The sequence below is a fragment of the Loxodonta africana genome, chromosome 10 (assembly GCF_030014295.1).
Source record: "Loxodonta africana isolate mLoxAfr1 chromosome 10, mLoxAfr1.hap2, whole genome shotgun sequence".
NCBI classification, from domain to species: domain Eukaryota; kingdom Metazoa; phylum Chordata; class Mammalia; order Proboscidea; family Elephantidae; genus Loxodonta; species Loxodonta africana.
The window spans coordinates 32905486-32926665 of record NC_087351.1 but is presented as its reverse complement, the minus strand read 5'-3'; the positions used below and the strand labels follow the sequence as shown (position 1 = coordinate 32926665).

The 21180-nt window shown below is 39.6% G+C and overlaps 1 gene segment (V, D, J or C); it reads right to left on the bottom strand.

Moving 5' to 3' along the window:
* Nucleotides 1-11156: 11156 nt before the first annotated feature.
* On the bottom strand, nucleotides 11157-11552 carry LOC135232485 (T cell receptor alpha variable 22-like). The segment is given in 1 exon segment: nucleotides 11157-11552. A coding segment is annotated over 1 exon segment (396 nt).
* Nucleotides 11553-21180: the final 9628 nt, after the last annotated feature.

Sequence of the window (21180 nt, the reverse complement as noted above, 5' to 3'; positions counted from 1 at the left end):
TGCTTCTGTAAAGATGACAGCCTTGGAAACCCTATGTGGCAGTTCTACTGTGTTCTGTTGGGTTGCTATGAATCAGAATCGTCTCTCCAGCAACAGAATTCTGTTCAGAAAGGAGTTCTGGTAGCACTATGGTTAAGGTTGCAACTGCTAACAGAAAGGTCATTAAACTCACCAGCCCTTCTGCAGGAGAAAAGACCTGACGGTCGGCTCTTGTAAAGATTACAGCTTAGGAAACCTTATGGGGCAGTTCTACCCTGTCATACAGGGTTGTTATGATTTGGGAATTCACTCAAGGCGACATAACATTCTGTTCAGAAGGTCTCTGGCTGACACAAATGGTTAGTGCTGGTCTATTAAACTAAAGGTTGGAGATTGGAACCCACTTAGTGACACCATGGAAGAAAGGCTCTGCTTCCGTAAAAATTGTTGTTTTTGTTAGCAGTTGTCAAGTTGATTCTGACTCATGGCGACATCATGTGTGCAGAGTAAAACTGCTCCATAGGGTTTTCAAGGCTGTGACCCTTCGGAAGCCTATCGCCAGGCTTGCCTTCCAAGGCGCGTCTGGGTGATTTCAAGATGCCAATGTTTGGCTAGTAGTTGAGTGTTTAACCATTGGTGCCACCCAGGGACTCCTCCATAAAGACTAAGACGAAGAAAGCCCTATGAACGCTTCTATTCTGCAACACACAAGGTCTTCATGAATCGTAATTAACTCCACAGCAAGGGATTTTATTCCGTTCAGAAATGTGTTCAGTATCACCTGAAGAAGTCAAGAGCCGGATTAAGCCACAGGGAAAGTATGAGATTTCCAGAGGCTTCCTCATGCTTTCTGAAAAGTATATTGAATTTCCACATCCTCAAAATGAAAAGAATACAGCTGCATAAAATCAGTTCATGAAGGACAAGTTCTAACCATTTATCTACAAGCATAACGCATATAAATAAACCATGTTTTCAGGCTTTCATTGTCTGTGAGGGGTAATGAGATCCCTCTCTGGGTCAATGATGAAGAAATGTGTGCTAAGAATCGAAGGAATTGACAGCTTTTCAAAAGTGTGTATGCCTAGTCAATGGCTTCTGATGGAAGGCAGTGTTGTTGATGTTTCAAAGTGTGGGTCTTGCAGTCAGGTAAGGGCACAAACCCTATTTTCCAGAGTTACTAAGTTAGTGACCCTGAACAAATTTCCTAACCCCTCATAGCCTGTTTTAACTTCTAAAATATGGATTATTATAACAGCTATATTAAAGAGTTATTAGGAGGATTCTATAAGGTTGTTATTGTTGTTAGGTGTCATCGAGTCAGTTCCCACTCATACAACAGAGAAGCTGCCTGCTTCTGCGCCATTCTAACAATTGTTGATATGCTTGAGCCCGTTGTTGCAGCCACTGTGTCAATTCATTTTGTTGAAGGTCTTCCTCTTTTTCACTGACCCTCTACCAAGCATGATGTCCTTCTCCAGAACTGGGCGCTCCTGATAACTTGTCCAAAGTATGTGAGACGAAGTCTCCCTAGTCTTGCTTCTAAGGAGCATTCCTTAGAATGGGTGTAAAATGGGTGGTATCGTAAAAGTTCAATAAAATTTAGTAACTAGTGCTATTATTATTGCTATGTTATGTTTCCTTCATTTCTCTTCCTCCTCATTCTCCTCACACCTTCTCCTCCTTCTACTTTTCTTTCTTCTAATGGTGATTTAGCAGAAGTTGGAGGTTGGATAGAGTGGTCAAGACTCTTCGAAATGTCTTCTTGTATGTTTTTTCCCCCTGAAAATATATTGGAAGCAGGGTATCTTCATTCCGGGATCCAATGGGGGCAAAGAATCATCTGAGATTGTGCTTTAGCTAAACCAACAACCTCTTGCTGAAAGTAAAAAGGAGAAAGGTTAGACTCTTTGCACCCTAATGTTTAGGGAACTTTCCTAACTCATTTGTAGAACTTGCCAAGTATCAGTCTTGCTTTAAACTCAACTTACCTTATTTACTTTAAAGCACACCCTTGCATACTGCTGTGTGTAAACGGAAGCAAGTGTGTGGGCCTCCCAATCAGAGACTCCAAAACAAGGCTTGGCTTGGAGCCAGCTGCAGGTTTGGGTACAGGCTGCAGGTGCCTGCAGAGCACTGTGCACTTGCTGCGCAGAAGTAGGTGGCTGAGTCTCCAGGCTGGGAGGCCGCAATATGCAGAGAGAGGTGTTTGGCACTTTTATTGACGAAGACTGTGAATCTTTCCTTTCTCTCCACAACTGATTGTGTAGCTATCAGGAATGCAGGGGCTTTATCAGGGGATTTTTTGTACCATGCGAAGTAATTGAATAGATTATTAGTGTAATCACAGTTCAAAATGGAAATTTCTCCTTCTTGGATCTTCAGAGATGGCGGATTTTGCTTAACCTCCTGGTCATCCTTCTCCTTGGGTTGACTATTCACCCCTGATTGGAAAGAAAGTAACAGATTTGAAATTTTATTCTTAAAGTCCCCACAGAAAACCTTCATGAGCCAAAAAACAAAACACTGTCAATTATCTCATCTCCCAGCCTTGTAGTGTATCTTGGAGTTTTTCTACTATATTCAAATTGCCCATCCACAACTCACAGTCTGACTGAAGCCACAGAATCAACAATAATGCTCTCAGGAGCTTGTCCATTCTTCCTGTGAAGACTCACACTGTCTTCTGTCCTTCCCCAGGCAATAGTAAATCTGGCCCCAACTTCCTGCACGTCATTCATTTCCTTCCACAGGCCTTTCTACTTCACGCATGAATAGCTTTGTGAGTGTGTGTGTGAAAGTTATTTCTCTTTATGAAAGGAAGCACTGCCCCCTTTGGTACATATGTAGAACATTTCTGAAAATGTAAACCCCAAGAATCAGCTTGTAATCCCTTCCCCATTTAAAAAAAAAAAAAAAAAGTTAAAATAAGAGATTGTAAGAGAAAGAAAGGTTTTCAGAGACCGCTTAATTTAAATGCATATTTTTGTAATAGTAGAAAATGATAACTGAGAATATAGAGAATTATACTAGGTCAATCATGTCCATTGCCATAAGGAGGCAAATACTTTATTTTAAAATATTAAGAATTGATGTTTATTGGGGACACATAAAGACATGTATCTATTGAATACAATCATGACAAATTTCAAACACAGGGAAAGTTTGGTAGCTTTACCTTTAACGTAATTGTATTCTGACACGGTCTTCAGATGTGTCCGGATTTTCCCTGGTTAAAGAAATGGCACATGATAATTAAATAAGAAGTAAATTTTGAGTGCCTCTCTTAAAAATACGAATCAACACAACAAAATTCAACCTCTGTGTTAGATCACCCTCTGAGTGGGATTATCTCTTGGAATTTGGCGGAGATTACTTAATGTGTTCTGCAGTCTCAAATGAGAAAAAATGACATGATCCTGTAAATCTATAAACAGCATAAGACCATGACCTCGAAAGTTACAGAAGATGCCAAAAAGACAGCATATTTGTTTGCCTTTGCTCTTAACCTATGTATGCTGTATTTCTCCACAGTTTAATATGACAGAAGAGACAGGAAGAATCTATTATGCTTTTCATGTTAAGTCAGTAGGGCAACTCAGAATAAATTCCAACACAACCATGATAATAAGTTTGATCAAAGACATAGATACCACAAAATAAAATAATATCTGATGCATGTATTACTACGGGAAGAAATGTTTTGAAATTTCACTTGAATAATAAAGAAACCAATTTTCTGGGAGTCACAAAGCCTCAATTAAAATTCTATTAAGTCCACACTAACAGCAATGGCAATGAGTTTGGTTTTTTGGTTTTTAATTGTCCAGTTCAGGAGAAACTTATCAGTTGTCCATGTTCCATATCATACTTAAAACCCATTTATTTTAGACCTTGTAGTGATGAATTTTCATTGATCCTATTACATACTTATATGTTTAATCAGCATTTATTTAGTTGCTATGAGGTATCTGGTACTGTGCTTGAGTTTGGGTTTCAAACATGATGATGGAACAATCCTCATTCTGAATATACAGTCTAAAGAAAAAGACAAACGAGTAACTACATACTTACAACATGGCGTTGTGTGTGAGAGGTTTCAAAGAGGGAAACCTAAAGGTGATCAATTAGTTCTGTGGAGAAGGGTAGCAGTGTGCAGTCAGGAAAGGTCTCACAAAGGTGGGGCTCCTTCAATTGCTTTTAACAGGTGAGATTGACCAGGTGGTTATGGTGCGAAGGGCTCTCCAGGTGAAGTTATCAGCAATTTCAAAAGCACGCAGGCAAGTTATAGCCAGGAGTGCTAAGGAAAGATATGTGGTTTTTCTTTAGTGGAGTTTAGTGCCTATGCATAGGAAATTTATGAGTTGATGTTAGGAAGGGCAGCTACGTTACATGCACACTGTGAGGAGCCGTGTAGGATGGACTAAGAAGGCTGACTTTCCAGGTGCTGGAGGACTATTGGAGTATAACACACACACAGAAACACAAACGCGCACAGGCAAGCATACATTATTTAGGTAAAATTAAATACATAACGCACAAACTTCAGCACAAACACAAGCAGAATCATTGAATATGGACGACACACTGTCTCCATACAGGAAACGGATCTGGTTGAAGGATGGAATGAAACAAGCTTTTTTCAGCAAGCTATGTGGGTGATTGTGGCTTATTGACAGCTTACAGTTTTAGCTTTGTGAAACTTTGAAAAGAAGAAGAAATCTTCTAATCCTCATCTGTAAACATGTATCATAGTTACATGGCAATATTCCTGCAATGTCCACTTCCCTTGCAGTTCTTCTCACTGGGCAATACATGGCTGAGTCTTCTTTCTCAGCTAGCCATTTCTTCAGACGGAAGGATGTTTCATCCTGGTCCAGGTCTGCCGTGAAACCCCATTGCTGTCTTCTGAGGTGTGTCTCAGAAGAAATTGAAGGCCTTGGACAGCATACTAGACTTGATAGGAAAGAACAGGGACTCCATAGTGTTGATAACTGAGAAGTTACACCTCACCTGCCCCAGAGCCCTGTCAGAGGCAGAGACCTTGTTCTTGGGCTGACTGACTGCCTGGATTCTGCTTCTCCTGTGATATCAATACTGGAACAGGGAGAGACCCTCATACTGAAGAACATGTGTCGGTAAAGAGACTCTAAATCACATCATAGAACAATTACAATGCAATAGAACTGGAATTTTTTTTTTTTTTTTTTTAATGAGAGTGATGATCATTACAAGAGCTGATGATGTTTCAGTTTCCCAAAAGCAGAAGGCTCCTTTCTGGAGGTGGAAAGATTTCAAATGGTTTGAGCCTCCAGAAGAGCAGATGATGAATTTATGAAATGCTCAGCTTTCCATCAGGGACTGTCCTAAATAATGCAAACAGTGGTTGTCACCACCCAAAGGATGCTATGATAATTCTTGTTGGCACTCTCATTCCTAGAGAAATCACTCCTGTTATGAGCCAGGACCTCAGCCTTGCAGTTTTCTTGACAAGTCCATGCAGAAAACTGGAGGTGGGTGACACAGCTGTCTCTGGAAGGGAAGTTGGCTCAGATGGGAGAGAGGATGGGACAAGATGTCAGAGTGTATCCACACTCATATTTTCAGAGGCTGAACCGAGCCAGTCGATATGTTTAAAGAAGCGTCTCTCTCCTAATAGACTCTATGCTACCAGGAATTGTGGGGCATTTAGTTTATTCCTTTGATACCTTTACTCTGCCAGAATTAGAATGGTATTTTAAAAAATATTCACAAGATTATATTGCAAGTAATTCCTTTGCGTACCTTCCTGGTGAGTTTTTTTTTTTTTTTTTTAATTAAAAGTATGTGATTCCTAGATCCCTGTATGGTGATAAATATGTCTCCTTCCACACAACATCTCATGGGAACAGAGGCCACATCACTCTTTTTTCTCTGCTTTCCATTTCAACCCATGTTGCTGTAAGTGCGTTCTTTGAAGTTCTACTCTTTTCCGGTTATACGACTTTCTGAAAAACAATCAGAACATTTCTTCCAACAGGTATCTGGACGCACATGTTTTAAAGAGCAAACCTTCCCCTTCCATCTGCTGGAAGCTGCTGAGCGTTTCTGTGTCTGCCTGCTACATCTGAGTACGACGGCCTTCAGCCAGCAACGGCTGCTGTTTCACTTCTGTTCTCTGTATGTCACACTGGTGGCTTTTGGGCCAGTTCTAATCTGGTATCGTACAAAGAAGGGAATTTGGGGAAAGTAGGTTTCCAGCTTAATATAGTACGAACTACCATCACCCAGCCCTTGTCAACTTTGCATTGAATCATACCTCATTTAATCATATTTAACTTCCAGAGAAGACAAATGTAGGCCAATGTATAGGGACCAAAGTTTATTAGTGGTCACCAGGGGTGGGAGGGAGCGCGAAAGAGGGGTTCACCGCTTAGGAGAAACTGAGCTTCTGTTAAGCATTACAGAAACCTTTGGAAACAGACAGTGGTGAGGATTGCACAACATGATGAATGTAATTCATTTTATGGAACAGTACATGTAAAAAATGTTGAAATGGCAAATATTTTGCCATATATATACCGAAAACCCACTGCCGTTCAAGCCTATTCTAACTCATAGCTACCCTAAAGGACGGAATATAACTGCCCCATAAGGTTTCCAAGGAGCACCTGGTAGATTTGAACAGCCGAGGTTTTGGTTAGCAGCCACAGCTGTTAACCACTACCTACCAGGGTTTATATATATAAAAAAAATGTGTGTGTATATATATATGTGTGTGTACATATATGTACGTGTGTATAATTTTTTTATATGTATATGTATGCGTATATATATATATATACACACTTTCATGTGTGCATATATATACACATGCATATAAACATACAGGAAATCCTGCTGGCATAGTGGTTAAGTGCTACGGCTGCTAACCAAAAGGTCTGCAGCTCGAATCCACCAGGTGCTCCTTGGAAACTCTGTAGGGCAGTTCTGCTTTGTCCTATAGGGTCGCTATGAGTCGGAATCGACTTGACCGCACTGGGTTTGGTTTTGGGTTTTGGATGTATATATGTATGGGAAAATATATACATATGTGTGCGTGTATATATGTATGTACATATATGACGAAAACCCTGATGGTGTAGTGGTTGAGTGCTATCGCACCTAACCAAAAGGTCAGCAGTTTGAATCTACCAGGTGCTCCTTGGAAACTCTACGAGGCAGTTCTACTCTGTCCTATAGGGTTGCTAAGAGTCGGAATTAACTCGATGACAATGACTGAAGCATATATATATATATATGCTTCAAAACCAAGAAAACCAAACCACTTGTCACAGAGTCGATCCAACTCGTGGTGACCCCATGTGTGTCAGAGTAGAACTGCCCTCCATAGGGTTTTCAGTGGTTGATTTTTCAGGCCTTTCCTCCGATGCACCTGGGTCGACTTTAAGTTGCCAACTTTCAGTTAGCAGCTGAGTATGGAAGCTGTTTGCAGCACAATTAAAAAAAGAGAGAGAGGCAAAAAAAGAAACTCCAGTATCAGCTACCCTGCAAGAGCCAGAAAATCTTTTTTTTTTTCCTCTTAAGAGAATACTCTTTTATATATTTCCTGAGTTTTAAAAGCAATTGTTGCCTTTATTCAGTAGTCAAAACCTATCATGTAATCCATTTGTGCAGGCATCTCCTTCCTTTATAAGAGAATTTGGGCCTCTGGAGAATTAATGTCTTCTTATTGCTAATTAGCTTCATGATTCTTTTCACTGATCCTCATCGCAATTACCCCCATCTGTGCTCCGTGAACATGTAAACATGCTTGGTGGTTTTTGTTCCCCATGTCCTTCACCTGACCACAATTCATTTCCAGGATATTTTTTCAATTCTCCCATAAAATGAGAGTCACCCCTGCACATTACTTTATTATCTGCAAATTACTTTCTAGGTTTTAAATTTGCCATTATCTTCCTTGCTTTCAACCTATAAATATTATTCCATCAAATTGAGGCACTTTCCTTTATTCTCTTTTGTCCTTCATTCTGATTAACTCCTATTAAACTTTTGAGTTTCAGCTGTGGTATCACGTACCTTAGGAAGCTGTGTCTGACTTTTTTTTTTTTTTTATAAAACTCTTCACTTTCCCAGTTTAGTCCTTTTTTCACCTTACAGGAAGTCTCTGAAGACAAGAATGTATTCCCCACTAGACTACATATTTAGCAAGGGAAGGAAGTCTTTATTTATTCAAAGCTCCCTACCCACTACCTAACAGATACTCAATAAATAGTTGTTGAATAATGGAATGTATGAGCCTTGTGAGAAATGGTTTATGGGAAATCTCATTACAGATGAGGGTTCTGAGACGAGGTACAAAGAAATTGACTCACTTGCTCAAAGTGATATAGCATACTCATGGCTGGAAGTTAGCTTTTTTCCAATGGTCTTTCCAAAGTATAACCAAGAATGAAATGATATAAATAGGCAGTATTGAATATGAACACACTGAACCATTTAACACACTGTAAGAATCTGGAACAAAAAACTAAATGAGGTGTCACAGGGCATAACATTTTTTTTCCTTTGACACTAAGGTGTTACTCTGTTATGATTTCCCTTTATACATGAGTATAATGTAGGGTAAGAATAAACGGTACTCATTTATTCATTTAAATGTTCATTTTACCACAGAGGCTTATTACTGGGTTTGAGGGGTCCTCTAACTCAAATTGCTCATTCACTGTATCCCTGATTTAGAGATTAAGACCTTAGAACTTGTGTTTAGGACTAGACTGAATATTGTCGTTCTTGTTAGATGCCGTCGAGTTGGTTCCAACTTATAGTGACCCTATGAACGAAACACTGCCTGGTCCTGTACTATCTTCACAATCATTGCTATGTTTGAGCCCATTGTTGCAGCCACTGTGTCAATACATCCCATTGAGGATCTTCCTCTATTTCACTGACTGTCTACCTTGCCAACCATGTTGTCCTTCTCCAGAAACTGGTCATTCCTGATAACATGTCCAAAGTGCTTGAGATGAACTCTTGCCGTCCTCGCTTCCAAGGAGCATTCTGGGTGTGCTTCTTGCAAGACAGACTTATTCATTCTTCTGGCAATCCATGGTATATTCAATATTCTTTGCCAACACCATAATTCAAAGGCATGAGTTTTTCTTCAGTCTTCCTTATTCATTGCCGTGTTGCATATGAAGCGATCAAAAATATCACAGCTTAAGTCAGGTTGACCTTAGCATTCAAAGTGATACCCTTGCTTTTCAACATTTTAAAGAGGTCTTTTCCAACAGATTTGCCCAATGTAATACATCATTTGATTTCTTGACTGCTGTTTCCATGGGTGTGGATTGTGGATCCAAGTAAAGTCAAATCCTTAACAACTTCAATATTTTCTCTGTTTATCATGATTTTGCTTATTGGTCCAATTGTGAGGATTTTTGTTTTATGTTGAGGAGTAATCCATACTGAAGGCTGCGGTCTTTGATCTTCATCATTAAGTGGTTCAAGTCCTCTTCACTTTCAGCAAACAAGTTTGTGTCATCTGCATATTGCGGGTTATTAATGATTCTCCCACAAATCTTGATACTATGTTCTTCTTCATACAGTCCAGCTTCTCAGATTATTTCCTCAGCATATAGATTGAATAAGTATGGTGAAAGGATACAACCCTGACACACACCTTTTCTGGTTTTAAACCACTCAATATTCCATTGTTCTGCTTGAATAAGTGCTTCTTGTTCTATGCACAAGTTCAGTATGAGCACAATTAAGTGCTCTGGGATTCTCATTCTTCACTATGTTATCCATAATTTGTTATAATCCACACAGCCAAATTCATTCGTGTAGTCTAAAAAACACAGCTTTCAGCCAAGATCCATCTGATATCAACAATGATATCCCTTATTCCACATCCTCTTCTGAAACCAGCTGGAATTTCTAGCAGTACCCTGCAAGGTTTTGAATTATCTTCAGCAAAATTTTACTTGTGTGATATTAGTGTTGTTTGGTAATTTCCACATTCTGTTGGATCACCTTTCTCTGGAATGGGCACAAATGTAGATCCCTTTCAGTCAGTTGGCCAGGTAGCTATCTTCCAAACTTCTTGGCACAGATGAGTGAGTACTTCCAGTGCTCTATCTGTTTGTTGAAGCATCTCCATTAGTGTTCCATCAATTCCTGGAGTCTTGTTTTTCATCAATGTCTTCCGTGCAGCTTGGACTTTATCCTTCAATACCATCAGCTTTTGATCTATGCTACCTCCTCAGATGGTTGAACATTGACCAATTCTTTTTGGTACCACTGTGCCACCAGGGCTTAGATCTTGAAATGTTCTTTTTGATTATGAATGTGACATCATTCATTCCCAGTATAGTAGACCATATGATTGTCTGATTCAAAATGGCCAACACCAGTCTATTTCAGCTCACTAATGCCTAGGATATGATCTTTATTCATTCCATCCCGTTTTTGATGACGTCCAATTTTCGTATATTGAATATTTATCAGCATTTCCAGTTTCTTTTGAAGTAGACATCACTTTGATTTATCAAGTGTGCAATTCTCAGCACCATGCTAAAGGTGAGTAACAATGTGCAAGACATTTCTGTCTTGGGTTTGGGAAGAGCAGCCACATGTCTGGGTTCAGGGCTCAGGGTTCAGGTGCTTGGGAAACCCTGTGCCATCACAACACAGAGGTAGGTGGCTGATCTTTGGTCTTGTATGCAGGAAGTTTTGCCAATTCTTTGTACTAACGATGCCCTTTATTTTTCCTCTTCCTTTCCTTCCTCATTTAATGCATTAGAAGAAAGATCTTGGAGCTTTGCCAGGGTTCCTGTCTGTACCAATGTAAGCCATAGAAAGATATGGAAAGGAAAATGTAGGTGAGATTTGTGCTTTCTTGCTCTTGGACATGGAAAGATTGAGTACTCTGCTCCACATCAAGTTGGCTGCTCACTCCCACTCAGAAGGATAGAATTGTATGCGAGAGAGGTGATCCCTCTAAGGATTTTACCTAATAACCCCATCTGCACAGGGACCCCCATATGAACCATGTATGTGCCTGATCTGTAGCTCATTTAGAAATATACTCTGCATGAATCAGGAGATGCAATTTTATTCACATTAGGCCCCTACTCCCACACTAGAGTTTGGGTTAGTTCTCAGCTATGTTTTTTTGTATGGGCTGCAGGTGTTTAAGGGCACTGTGCTTCTACAGCACAGAAGAAAGTGGCTGAGTCCCCAGGCTGGGAGTCTCTGATGTATAAGTGGCTATAACGTTCCTTGGTACTGACTGTGGCTTCTAATCTTCCTTTTTGTTGTACTCCTGAAGCTATATAAAACAGGAATATGAGACGTCCTCCAGGATTTTGTTGGAACCACTGCACACCGGCCATGGCGACAGAAGTATTGCACGTCAGAGAGGAATTTCTCCCCTCCTGTAAGATCAGGACCCCGGGACTCTGCTCCACCTGCATCTCCACTCTTATCCCTGTTGGGAAAGACAAAAAATAGGCACAAGTGAGGGTCACTGCAAAATTACTTTTACTGTTTTCAAGTGTAGGAAATTTCTCTGCAGTTTTCTTCCTCATGGTAGAAGATACAGCCCAAGAGACTTGTGTTCTGTCTCTTCCTCCATCTCTTCCTCCTCTCCCTTGCTTTTTTTCCAAATTTAGTTGTGACAGTCCTCCAAGTTTCCTCTGGAATGTTTTTACTTACAGCAAATCTGTATCCACAGAAGGGCCATCAAGACCCCTACTTGTGTCTTCATGATTTTTCACTCTTGCTATAGGGACACACTTTGACACCAAGTCCCTTTAAATACTGGTGTGTATCATATCTTGAATTTGGAGCTGATTTTGTTCCTGTAACTGATTAGTTTGGTGAGATAGATTCAGCAACAGTTACTCCTTGGCCTTGTCACTGAACTTTTTAATGGGCAGCTCCGCCTACCTGTGGTATACTTCTACCTTCTAAAAAAGAGGACTCTGTTTTTTTTCTTAGAGCTGTGGTGCATATGTGTGAGTGCTTGTGTGTGTGTGTGTGTATGTATGTGCGTGTGTGTGGATTGTGGGGGGTGGAGAGATTTCTTTTTAGGGTTTAAGAATTTTTTTTTTTGTATGTATGGAGAATAATTTGCATGAAGAATTGGGAGATGGTAGCTTAGAATGAGAGGAGAGAAATAGTTTTTATATCTACGAAGAGCCAAGGATGAGATATTTACCAGCCTAAAACCTGAGACACGATCAGACTGAGAAATTATTCTGAGTTGTGAATGATTTATATAAAAACTTTTTATAAAGATATATAAAATCAACTTCTATTTTTTATACTCCATGTATTGTGCTTATTGAATTTATTAAAATAAAATGATATAATAGTTCTCCAGGACCACTGTAGAAGTAAGAAATGTATCACAAGAGTAGAAACAAAAATGTTCATCTTCACGTTTTCAGTTATTTTTTTGTACATAAACGGCTTAATAGCTTGTTTATGTTGTTGTTGTTATTAGGTGCCATCAAGTCAGTTCTGACTCATAGCAACCCCATGCACAATAGAGCAAAACACTGTCGTGTCCTGCACCATCCTCACAATTGTTCCAAGTTTGAGCCCAGTGTTGCCGCTACTGTGTCAATCCATCTCATTGAGAGTCTTTCTCTTTATAGCTTACCCTTTAATTTACCAAGCATGATGGCCTTCTTCAGGGACTGTTCCCCCCTCATAACATGTGCAAAGTACATGCAATAAAGCCGCCATGCTCAATTCTAAGGAGCATTCTGATTCCAAGACAGATTTGTTCATTCTTCTGGCAGTCCGTGGTATATTCAATACTTTTCACCAACACAATAATTCAAAGGCATCAATTCTCCAATCTTCCCTATTCATTGCCCAGCTTTCACATTCATATGAGGGAACTGAAAATATCATTGCTTGAGTCAGGTACTCCTTAGTCTTCACAGTGACCTTTTTGCTTTTTAATATTTTAAAGAGGTGTTTTGCAGCAAATTTTCCCACTGCAATATGTCACTTGATTTCTTTATTGGTACTTCCATGAACATCGATCGATTGTGGATCCAAGTAAAACGACATCTTTGACAACTTCAATCCTTTCTCCACTTATCATGATGTTGCTTTTTGGTCCAGTTGTGAGGACTTTTGTTTTCTTTATGTTGAGATGTTATCCATAATAAAGGCTATATAGACTTTGATCTTCATCAGGAAGTGCTTCAATCCCTCTTCACTTTCAGCAAGCAAGGTTGTGTCATGTGCATATTGCATGTTATCGATGAATTTTCCTCCAATCTTGATGTCACATTCTTCTTCATATAGTCCAGCTTCTCTGATTATTTGTTCAGCATACAGACTGAATAGGTATGGTAAAAAGATACAACCCTGATGCACATATTTCCTGATTTTAAGCCATGCAGTATCCCCTTGCTCTGTTTGAATGGCTGCCTCTTGGTTAACTTAGAGGTTCCTCGTGAGCACAATGAAGTATTTCGGAATTTCCATTCTTTACAATGTTATACAGATCTGTTATGATCCATAGAGTTGAATGCCCTTACATAGTCAATAAAACATAGATAAACATTTTTCTAGCATTCTCTGTTTTCAGCCAAGATCCATCTGACATCAGTGATGATATCCCTCATTCCACATCCTCTTCTGAATTCAGCTTGAACTTCTGACAGTTGCCTGCTGATGTATTGTTGTAATCGTTTTTGAACTATCTTCAGCAAAATTTTTCTTGTGTGTGATATTAATGATATTGTTTGATAATTTCCTCATTCTGTTGGATCATCTTTCTTTGCAATGAGCACAAACGCAGGTCTCTTCCAGTCAGTTGGCCAGGTAGCTCTCTTCCACATTCCTTGGCATAAATGAGTGAGCATTTCCAGCACTGCATCCATTTGTTGAAAAATCTCCAAAAATTCAGCATATAGATTAATGGTTATCAACCGGGGGAGAATTTGCATTCCAGAAGACAATTGACAATGTCTGGAGACATTTTTGGTTGTCACACCTGGGGAAGTGGTGCTACTGGCATTTAGTGAGTAGAGGCCAGAGATGCTGTTAAATATCCTACAACATACAGGTCAAATCCCCAACAAAGAATTATCTGGTCCCAAATGTTAATAATGCCATTTTTGAGAAGCTTTGATATAACAATGCTTTCGGTTCAAATAATCCTTAATCCTCTACCATTTTCTTCTTCCTTTTGTCTCTCCCCCAATTCTTCCCAACCATGCCTTACCTATTCCTTGTCTCTTTATTTCCTTTTATTTTTCTTTTCTTTGAGTTTTTGACCTTATATGAGGTATAGGCATGGTTTAGAGAAGTACGGTCAGAGGTTGGAAATAATTTCTGGACATATAAATGAAAGCTCATATTGGTTTCTGATACTAAGAAATATGGATTTGTGAAACTATGATAATAAAGAAATATGAAACAAATGTCCTGTTTTCATCTCAAGCTTTATTTTGACTCTTGGAGTCTCTCTTGGGGTTAAGAAAGCAGAATTGGTGATTAAAAAAAAAAAGCAGGATTGTGTAGCTAAGTTGAAAATACATGGAATATATTCGTTCTCGTGTGCCATTAAGAATCTTTTGGTCTACATACCTCTTGATCCCCTTCTTGTGCCCTGGACTAAATTATTAGTTGTCTTCCTTGTTCAGATATTTTCAGATTTCTTTCAGCCATTAATCCTCCTGAAAACCTAAAGAAACTTTTCTCATACTACCCTGCCCTCTTGTGGACTAAAGACTAGGGCTAACACCACTTCATAAGCCTCAGCCTAACTCAGGGCTTTTGAGTCTAGTCTTAGGCATCAACAGTGTATTTTCAGGAAGGCACAGAGTGGTTCAGGAGAACGGAGAGTGGCCAAGTTTCTTTAGAAATTGTTACTCTGGATGGAGATTGTAGGTCAGAGCAGTCTACAAGTCATGACCCCTGGAGAATGATGGCTATGGGAATTAAGAGATCACCCTCTATCACCATAAGAGTGAGTTCCTTGAAAAAGAAGAATGGTATCCTTTCTGTATTCTCTGTACTTAACATATTTCAGCACACAAGTGAAGTTTTGAATTTACCTCATGGAAGCTATGACTCATTTTCAAGTTTTTATCTTTTTTAATTCATCATGCTAGGCAGTTCACAAAACACTGCTAATCCTCACAATAAGACTGTAAATTAAATACTTACACTTTATTCCTACAATACTTATAAGTAAATTGATACTCACAAAGTTAATATAAAATGCCCAAAGTCACAGGTTGGTAAGTGGTAGAGCCATAAGAAAACCCTCATTCTTTTCACAGTGTCATGTTGCTTCTCAGGGAGAGCGACATGTAAAAACGGTGATTATGGAAAGACAGTGGGTGATCTTTGGAATGGAAGGAGTTCAATGTGATAAAACTTTAAGGGGAAGCTTTTGGTGTGGGCTACTGGGGTAGTGTGTAGGTTAAAAATTTAAATAAATAACTTTTGGAGTCTAAAATAAGTAAAGTGTAAGATTATAGTTCTTAACTGTTTAAGTAAGTGGCTGAGTCCCCAGGCGGGGAGTCTCTGATATATAGGTGGCTATAATGTTCCTTGGTATTGACTATGGATTTTTTTCTTCCTTTTTGCAGCATTCCTGAAACTATGTAAAGCAAGGATATGAGATATAAAAATTGACATTGACTTTATAGTTAAAGGACTTAGAATGAAAAACTGTATTCCCTAGTCTTCTATGAGTGTAAGAGATTAAAACTAGAAATTAAAAACTTGACCTGTCTAAATGGAAATTGAAGAAGTGTTTTTTTCTTTATAAAAAAATATAGGAACAACATAGGGCTATAGACAGAAGCACCATGCCATCAGTCTGCATCAAAGACTTGAACAACTAAGTAAAACAGATACAAATGTCAATCCCAGGATCTTAAACCTCAAATGAAGGGATAAAGAACTTGATCAAGCACTGAATGGAATAAAAAAATGACAGAGAACAGAGAACGAGGAGACCTATGAAGTGGAATTCCCCTACACCTATCATGGCACAGATTCGTCATCTTGGACTACAGCCACCAAGGAACTCAGACAGGGAGTGCAAGAAGGCAACTTCACTGAACTCCCAATAGGAGGCATAGCACCCACTCATCACATCACACCCTTGCCCTTCCCTCTTGCCTATCTGCACCCTGTGCCAAGTGCCATGTACCTGAGCACCAGTGGCACAGACTCCGGGACCCCTGGTCCCTGCCCCACACTGCCCCCCTGCCTAACCTTGTCAGCCCCAGTTCATGTGTAAATGATCTATCCTTGCATCTTCTCCCCCCTCACCTGCTGGACCTGTCCTGTTGCACCATAGCTGAGCAACTGTTCCTACCCACCTGGAGAACGTGGTGAGAAGTATCATGCCCACAGATGAACAAGCAACAAAACACGCCCAGCCCACCTGCTCAGACATAACCAAATAAAACAAAAAAGCAGGACGAAACAAACAAATCTATGATCAATAAAAGAAGAAAATAATTCCTGAATGTCCTGGAGACAGCAGACAATACCAAAACATTAGAAACCAACAGGATGGCTCCAGAAAAAGACCAAAATAAAACACCAGATTGCCTTTCAGTAGGAGAAAGAGCACTGGAACTACCTGATAAGGAGTTCAAAAGTCTAATATTCAGGGATCTCCAAGGGATTAGGAAAGAGATGAAGGAAAAAGCAGACAAAAATAAGGAAAAAATAGACAAGATCATGGAAAATACAGACAAAATCAGGGAAAATAGAGACAAAGAAATGGAAGAACTCAGGAAAAGAACACAGGAACAAAATGTCAAAATAAATAAATGACTGGAAATCATACAAAACCAGCTATTAGAAATCTAAAATATAAACACAAGATTTCAGAGACTGAGTGTGCAATACAAGTTTGAGGAGCAAATTGGAACAATGGAACATACCGTCAGCAAAATTGCAGACAAATCCTTGGGTACCACTTTGTTTGAGTAAAAATCAGAGAAAAGAATGAAGAAAAATGAAGAAACCTGAGAGCAATGTGGATACAATCAAAAGCAAAAATTTGGATGTGATCAAAGGCCCAGAACAGGGTGAGAAAACAGCAAACACAGAGAGAAGCATTGAAGATTTGCTAACAGAAAACTTCCCTAGTATCATGAAACGTGAAAAGCTGACCATCCAAAAAGCTCAATGAACTCCACATAGGATAGACCCCAAAAGAAAGTTGCCAAGACATATCATAATCATACTCACCCAAATCAAAGACAAAGAAAAAACCCTGAAAGCAGCTTGAGAAAAACAAAATTAAAATTATTTCCCTTCACAACTTTTTTGTAATTTGGTGATTGTTTCAAAATTTTTTTAATTTCTAAAAAAATTTAAAAATCTCAGGAAAAACTTATAAGAGCATTAATACAAATATGTATGACCAATATAAATAAAGGTCCCTTCTTTGGATACATACAGCAATTTGCTCATATTTCTTTTTCTGAACTTACACATGGAAACATAAAATTGCAAAGGCATTCTTTGTCAGACCTACTTCAGTTAAGGTTGTGTTTACTGCAAGTAGCAAAAAACTTAACCAAATATTGGTTTATTAAAGTTTTCATGCCCAAATAAATCTGGGGGCAAGATTTAACTTGGCATCGAAAGGACTATCAGGCATAGGATTTGAGGGGAGGACGGGTTATGATTTTACTTTCTTTAAAGTTATCACTTCCATGTTTCAAGAAGAAAAGGAGGAAGAAAGGACAAGAAGACATAGTGCTTGTACCAGGAGAGCAAAAACATAATAGGAAATCCCTACCAGATTTCTGATTAAGTCTCATCAGTCAGAACTGTGTTTATGGCAATCCCTAGGTACAAGAGAGTATACAAAATGCAATGGTTTGTTGTTGTTTTTAAGCTGGGCATAGAGTTGCCCTAATAAAAATTCATAGTTCTTTTAATAGGATGCAGAAGGGAATGGTGATTAGATTGGGAACTTTTGGTATCTGTCCTCTTAACTACTATGTGGGCTGAGATTATCAAACAGAGATTAGCTCATTGTCCTTGAGGAGTTAGTAAACATCTCAGAGTATGCATAGCATTTAGTTAGGGGAATTAATAATAATATTTATGATTATTTATGGGGCTTTTTACTAAGTACTTGTATTGTGTGAACATGTTAGTATATATTATATATATAATTTTATGTATTTTTTTTTTTTTTAACTCATAACAATTGAGCAAGTTTCCAGTTGTGGTCAGCCCATGGGCTAGCAGGAAATCATAGGTATGAAGAAGAGTGAAGTCAGGATATTTATTCCCCTGGTTTCTTCTCTGGAGGGTTGCCTTGGATTGTCTGATTTCCCCCAGCCTAAGAACACAGCTTCTTTCAGTGCAGCCTCTCCACAATGCTTTCTTCTCCTGGTTTCCAGTGATACTCCCTATCTCTTTCAAGCCTAGGGCTGGTACTAGCTCAGCTGTTTCCAGACCTTTGTATTGCACTATCTCTTCTGATTTTCCAGCACACGGTTTGTAATAGTTTCTTTATGAAACTTTGAGTTGTCCTAATTCGTGTGTGCCAACTGTTTTCTGCTGAGATCTTAACTACCTAAGAAAGTTTTGCATATTCATTGTTTTCCCCAAAGTGCATTGAAGACCACTGAATAAGTCTTTACTCAAAAATCAATTGTAATACTAAGCCAAGTTACCCTTGGAGAGGTCTTTTTACCACATTCTTTCTTGTCTTGTGCATCTTCAGAACTAAACTCCATAGTAAACCTGGCCCAATTTTTGTCTTGGCACCTAGTGAGGCACCTGGGATATATGCTCATTAAGTTACATGGAGTCATCATACCATTTAACTCCAGAAATACTAATGTTTGGGGTATTCTGAATCCACCTGCTCCTACTCATTCAATCATGATTTGTAGGTAAACTGAAGATGCCAAATTTCACCCATCGTTTTCTACACAGTCTCAGAATATGAAATATCATTATGATTTGAAACAACTACTTCATATATACACATCACACACACACGAACACACACACACATATACACGCACACACATATATGAAATCCCTGAGTATCTCTTTTCATTCTAGTTAGCAGACCCTCCAAGTGGGTATCATGTCTTCACCTCCATCACGAAGAGAAATTTCAAAACTAGTTGGAGAAAAACTCTATTTTTCCTCACTAAATGTTGCTTTCTTCTCTCTTTTAGATCAAAGCTGACTAATATTTAGGAGTTGTAGCTGGGTATTACATAAGTGAATTGAAAAACAAACCCATTGCCATCGAGTCAATTCCGACTCACAGTGACCCTACAGGTCACAGTGGAACTGCCCCATAGGGTTTCCAAGGAGCAGCTGGTGGGTTCAAACTGCCAAACTTTTGGTTAGCAGCCAAGCTCTTAACCACTGGACCACAAGGCAGACTATAAAATCAAGAAAAGCACAAAAGGAGGATAACTGAAACATTAACTTGTGAAAAGCCATACCCTTAGTAGGTGATGGATTAGGTATTTTAATCAGGTAAACTGAAGACACTATGATCTTGATGACTTTGTATGCTGAAATCTGATCCTCTAAGACTAGCAAATTTGTTTGGAGCTGTATCATGAGGGCTGTTGAAAGTGTAGTTAAAAAGTTCATAATTTAGTTAAAAAGAAGATGAAAAGCTCAGGGTTTAGTAAGCAGGGCTGGGCTGTAGAGAGATGAGTTCTAACAATCCTGCATCCACCACACTCCTGTCAAGAGAGCCCAGGCGGAGGCAGCAGCTCCAACTATTCTCAGGGGCAAATTGCTATGATCAAACGACTTATAGGCCCAAATTTTTAGTGCTTGAGGCAGTGGTCCACGTTTCCAGAGGTTTGTTTTCTCACAGAGGGTGCTTGTTGTCCAGGGGATGTAGCAAATGTTTTCTGGAATGGCGGTAGAATGGTTTCACAAGGGGCTGAGGCTGTTATCATTGGTCAGGTCAAGCACAGTGTGAGGAGGAGCTGGAGCAATGCAGTGGCAGTGGAAGTGGGGCCCTGTGGCAGGGTTTGGATACAGGTGGCAGGTGTCCTGAGAGTGCTGTGCTCCTGCACAGAGGTAGAGGGCTGTGTCCTCAGGCTGCACTGCAGCAATGTGCAGGGAGCTGTCCTTTCTTGCCTCACCAAGCTGAGCCATCAATCTCTTCTTCTTCATGTTTCCCCCCTTAGTTAACATCAGCACAAGGACAGGGCCTTCTCCAGGCTTCTGCCTGTACCATTGAAATGTGGTAAAAACGCTTGAGGAGTTGCAGTAGGTAGTAAAATTTTCTCCCTCCTGGATGCTTAGAAACCGAGGACTCTGCTCCAGCTGCTGGCTGCTCTCCCCTGTTTAGAAACAAAGGGGAAAACACGAAATCAAACTAAACCCACTGCAGTCGAGTCAATTCCGACTGATAGTGACCTGATAGGACAGAGTAGAACTGCCCCATAGAGTTTCCAAAGAGTGCCTGGGGGATTGGAACTGCTGACCCCTTGGTTAGCATCGGTAGCACTTAACCACTATACCACCAGGGCGGAAAACACTAGGGAAGGAAATTAGGGACTCTTCCCAGGAACTTTTTCCCAACTTGGAAATGATTTTCCTTCCCTCCTTCCTCCCCTCTCTGTCCCTTGTTCCCTCCCTTTCTGCCTTAACTTCTTTAATGCTTCCTTTCATATTTTGCCGTAAAATAACTGGCCCTCGGAGATTTTCCATCTCTTTAGGATTTTTTGTGAATTGAGAACCTCCCAAACTCACACTCACATGCTAATTGAATCCAAAGGATGAACACTGAGAATTTCAGGAGCATTGTTTCTTCCTATCACTATAAAGGAGTCACTGACTTTAGCTAACACATGTCGCCACCCATTTTGATCTCAGTAGGAAAGGCAGGGGCGTGTTTGGGGGAGCCAATCAGGTCACTCAACCCTGCCCCACCCTCCACCCTGCCCTTCCTCCACCCCAACTCTGCTTTGACTCTGGGAAGTGTTCTGCCTTTTGAAACACTACCCTCCTGTGGAGAGAGAGAAAAGTTATGACCAGATAGCTCTCTTTTAATTTTACTTTCAATAATGCTTCTACATCTCCCAGTTGCTTTCAGTCTGTATCGAGACTGAATTAGAAAGAGTCTAGGCACCTTCTTCAAAACTAGAAAATATATTCTTTTGAAATATTGATCATTTTCGGCCAGAAAAATAGTTAAGGAAAATATTA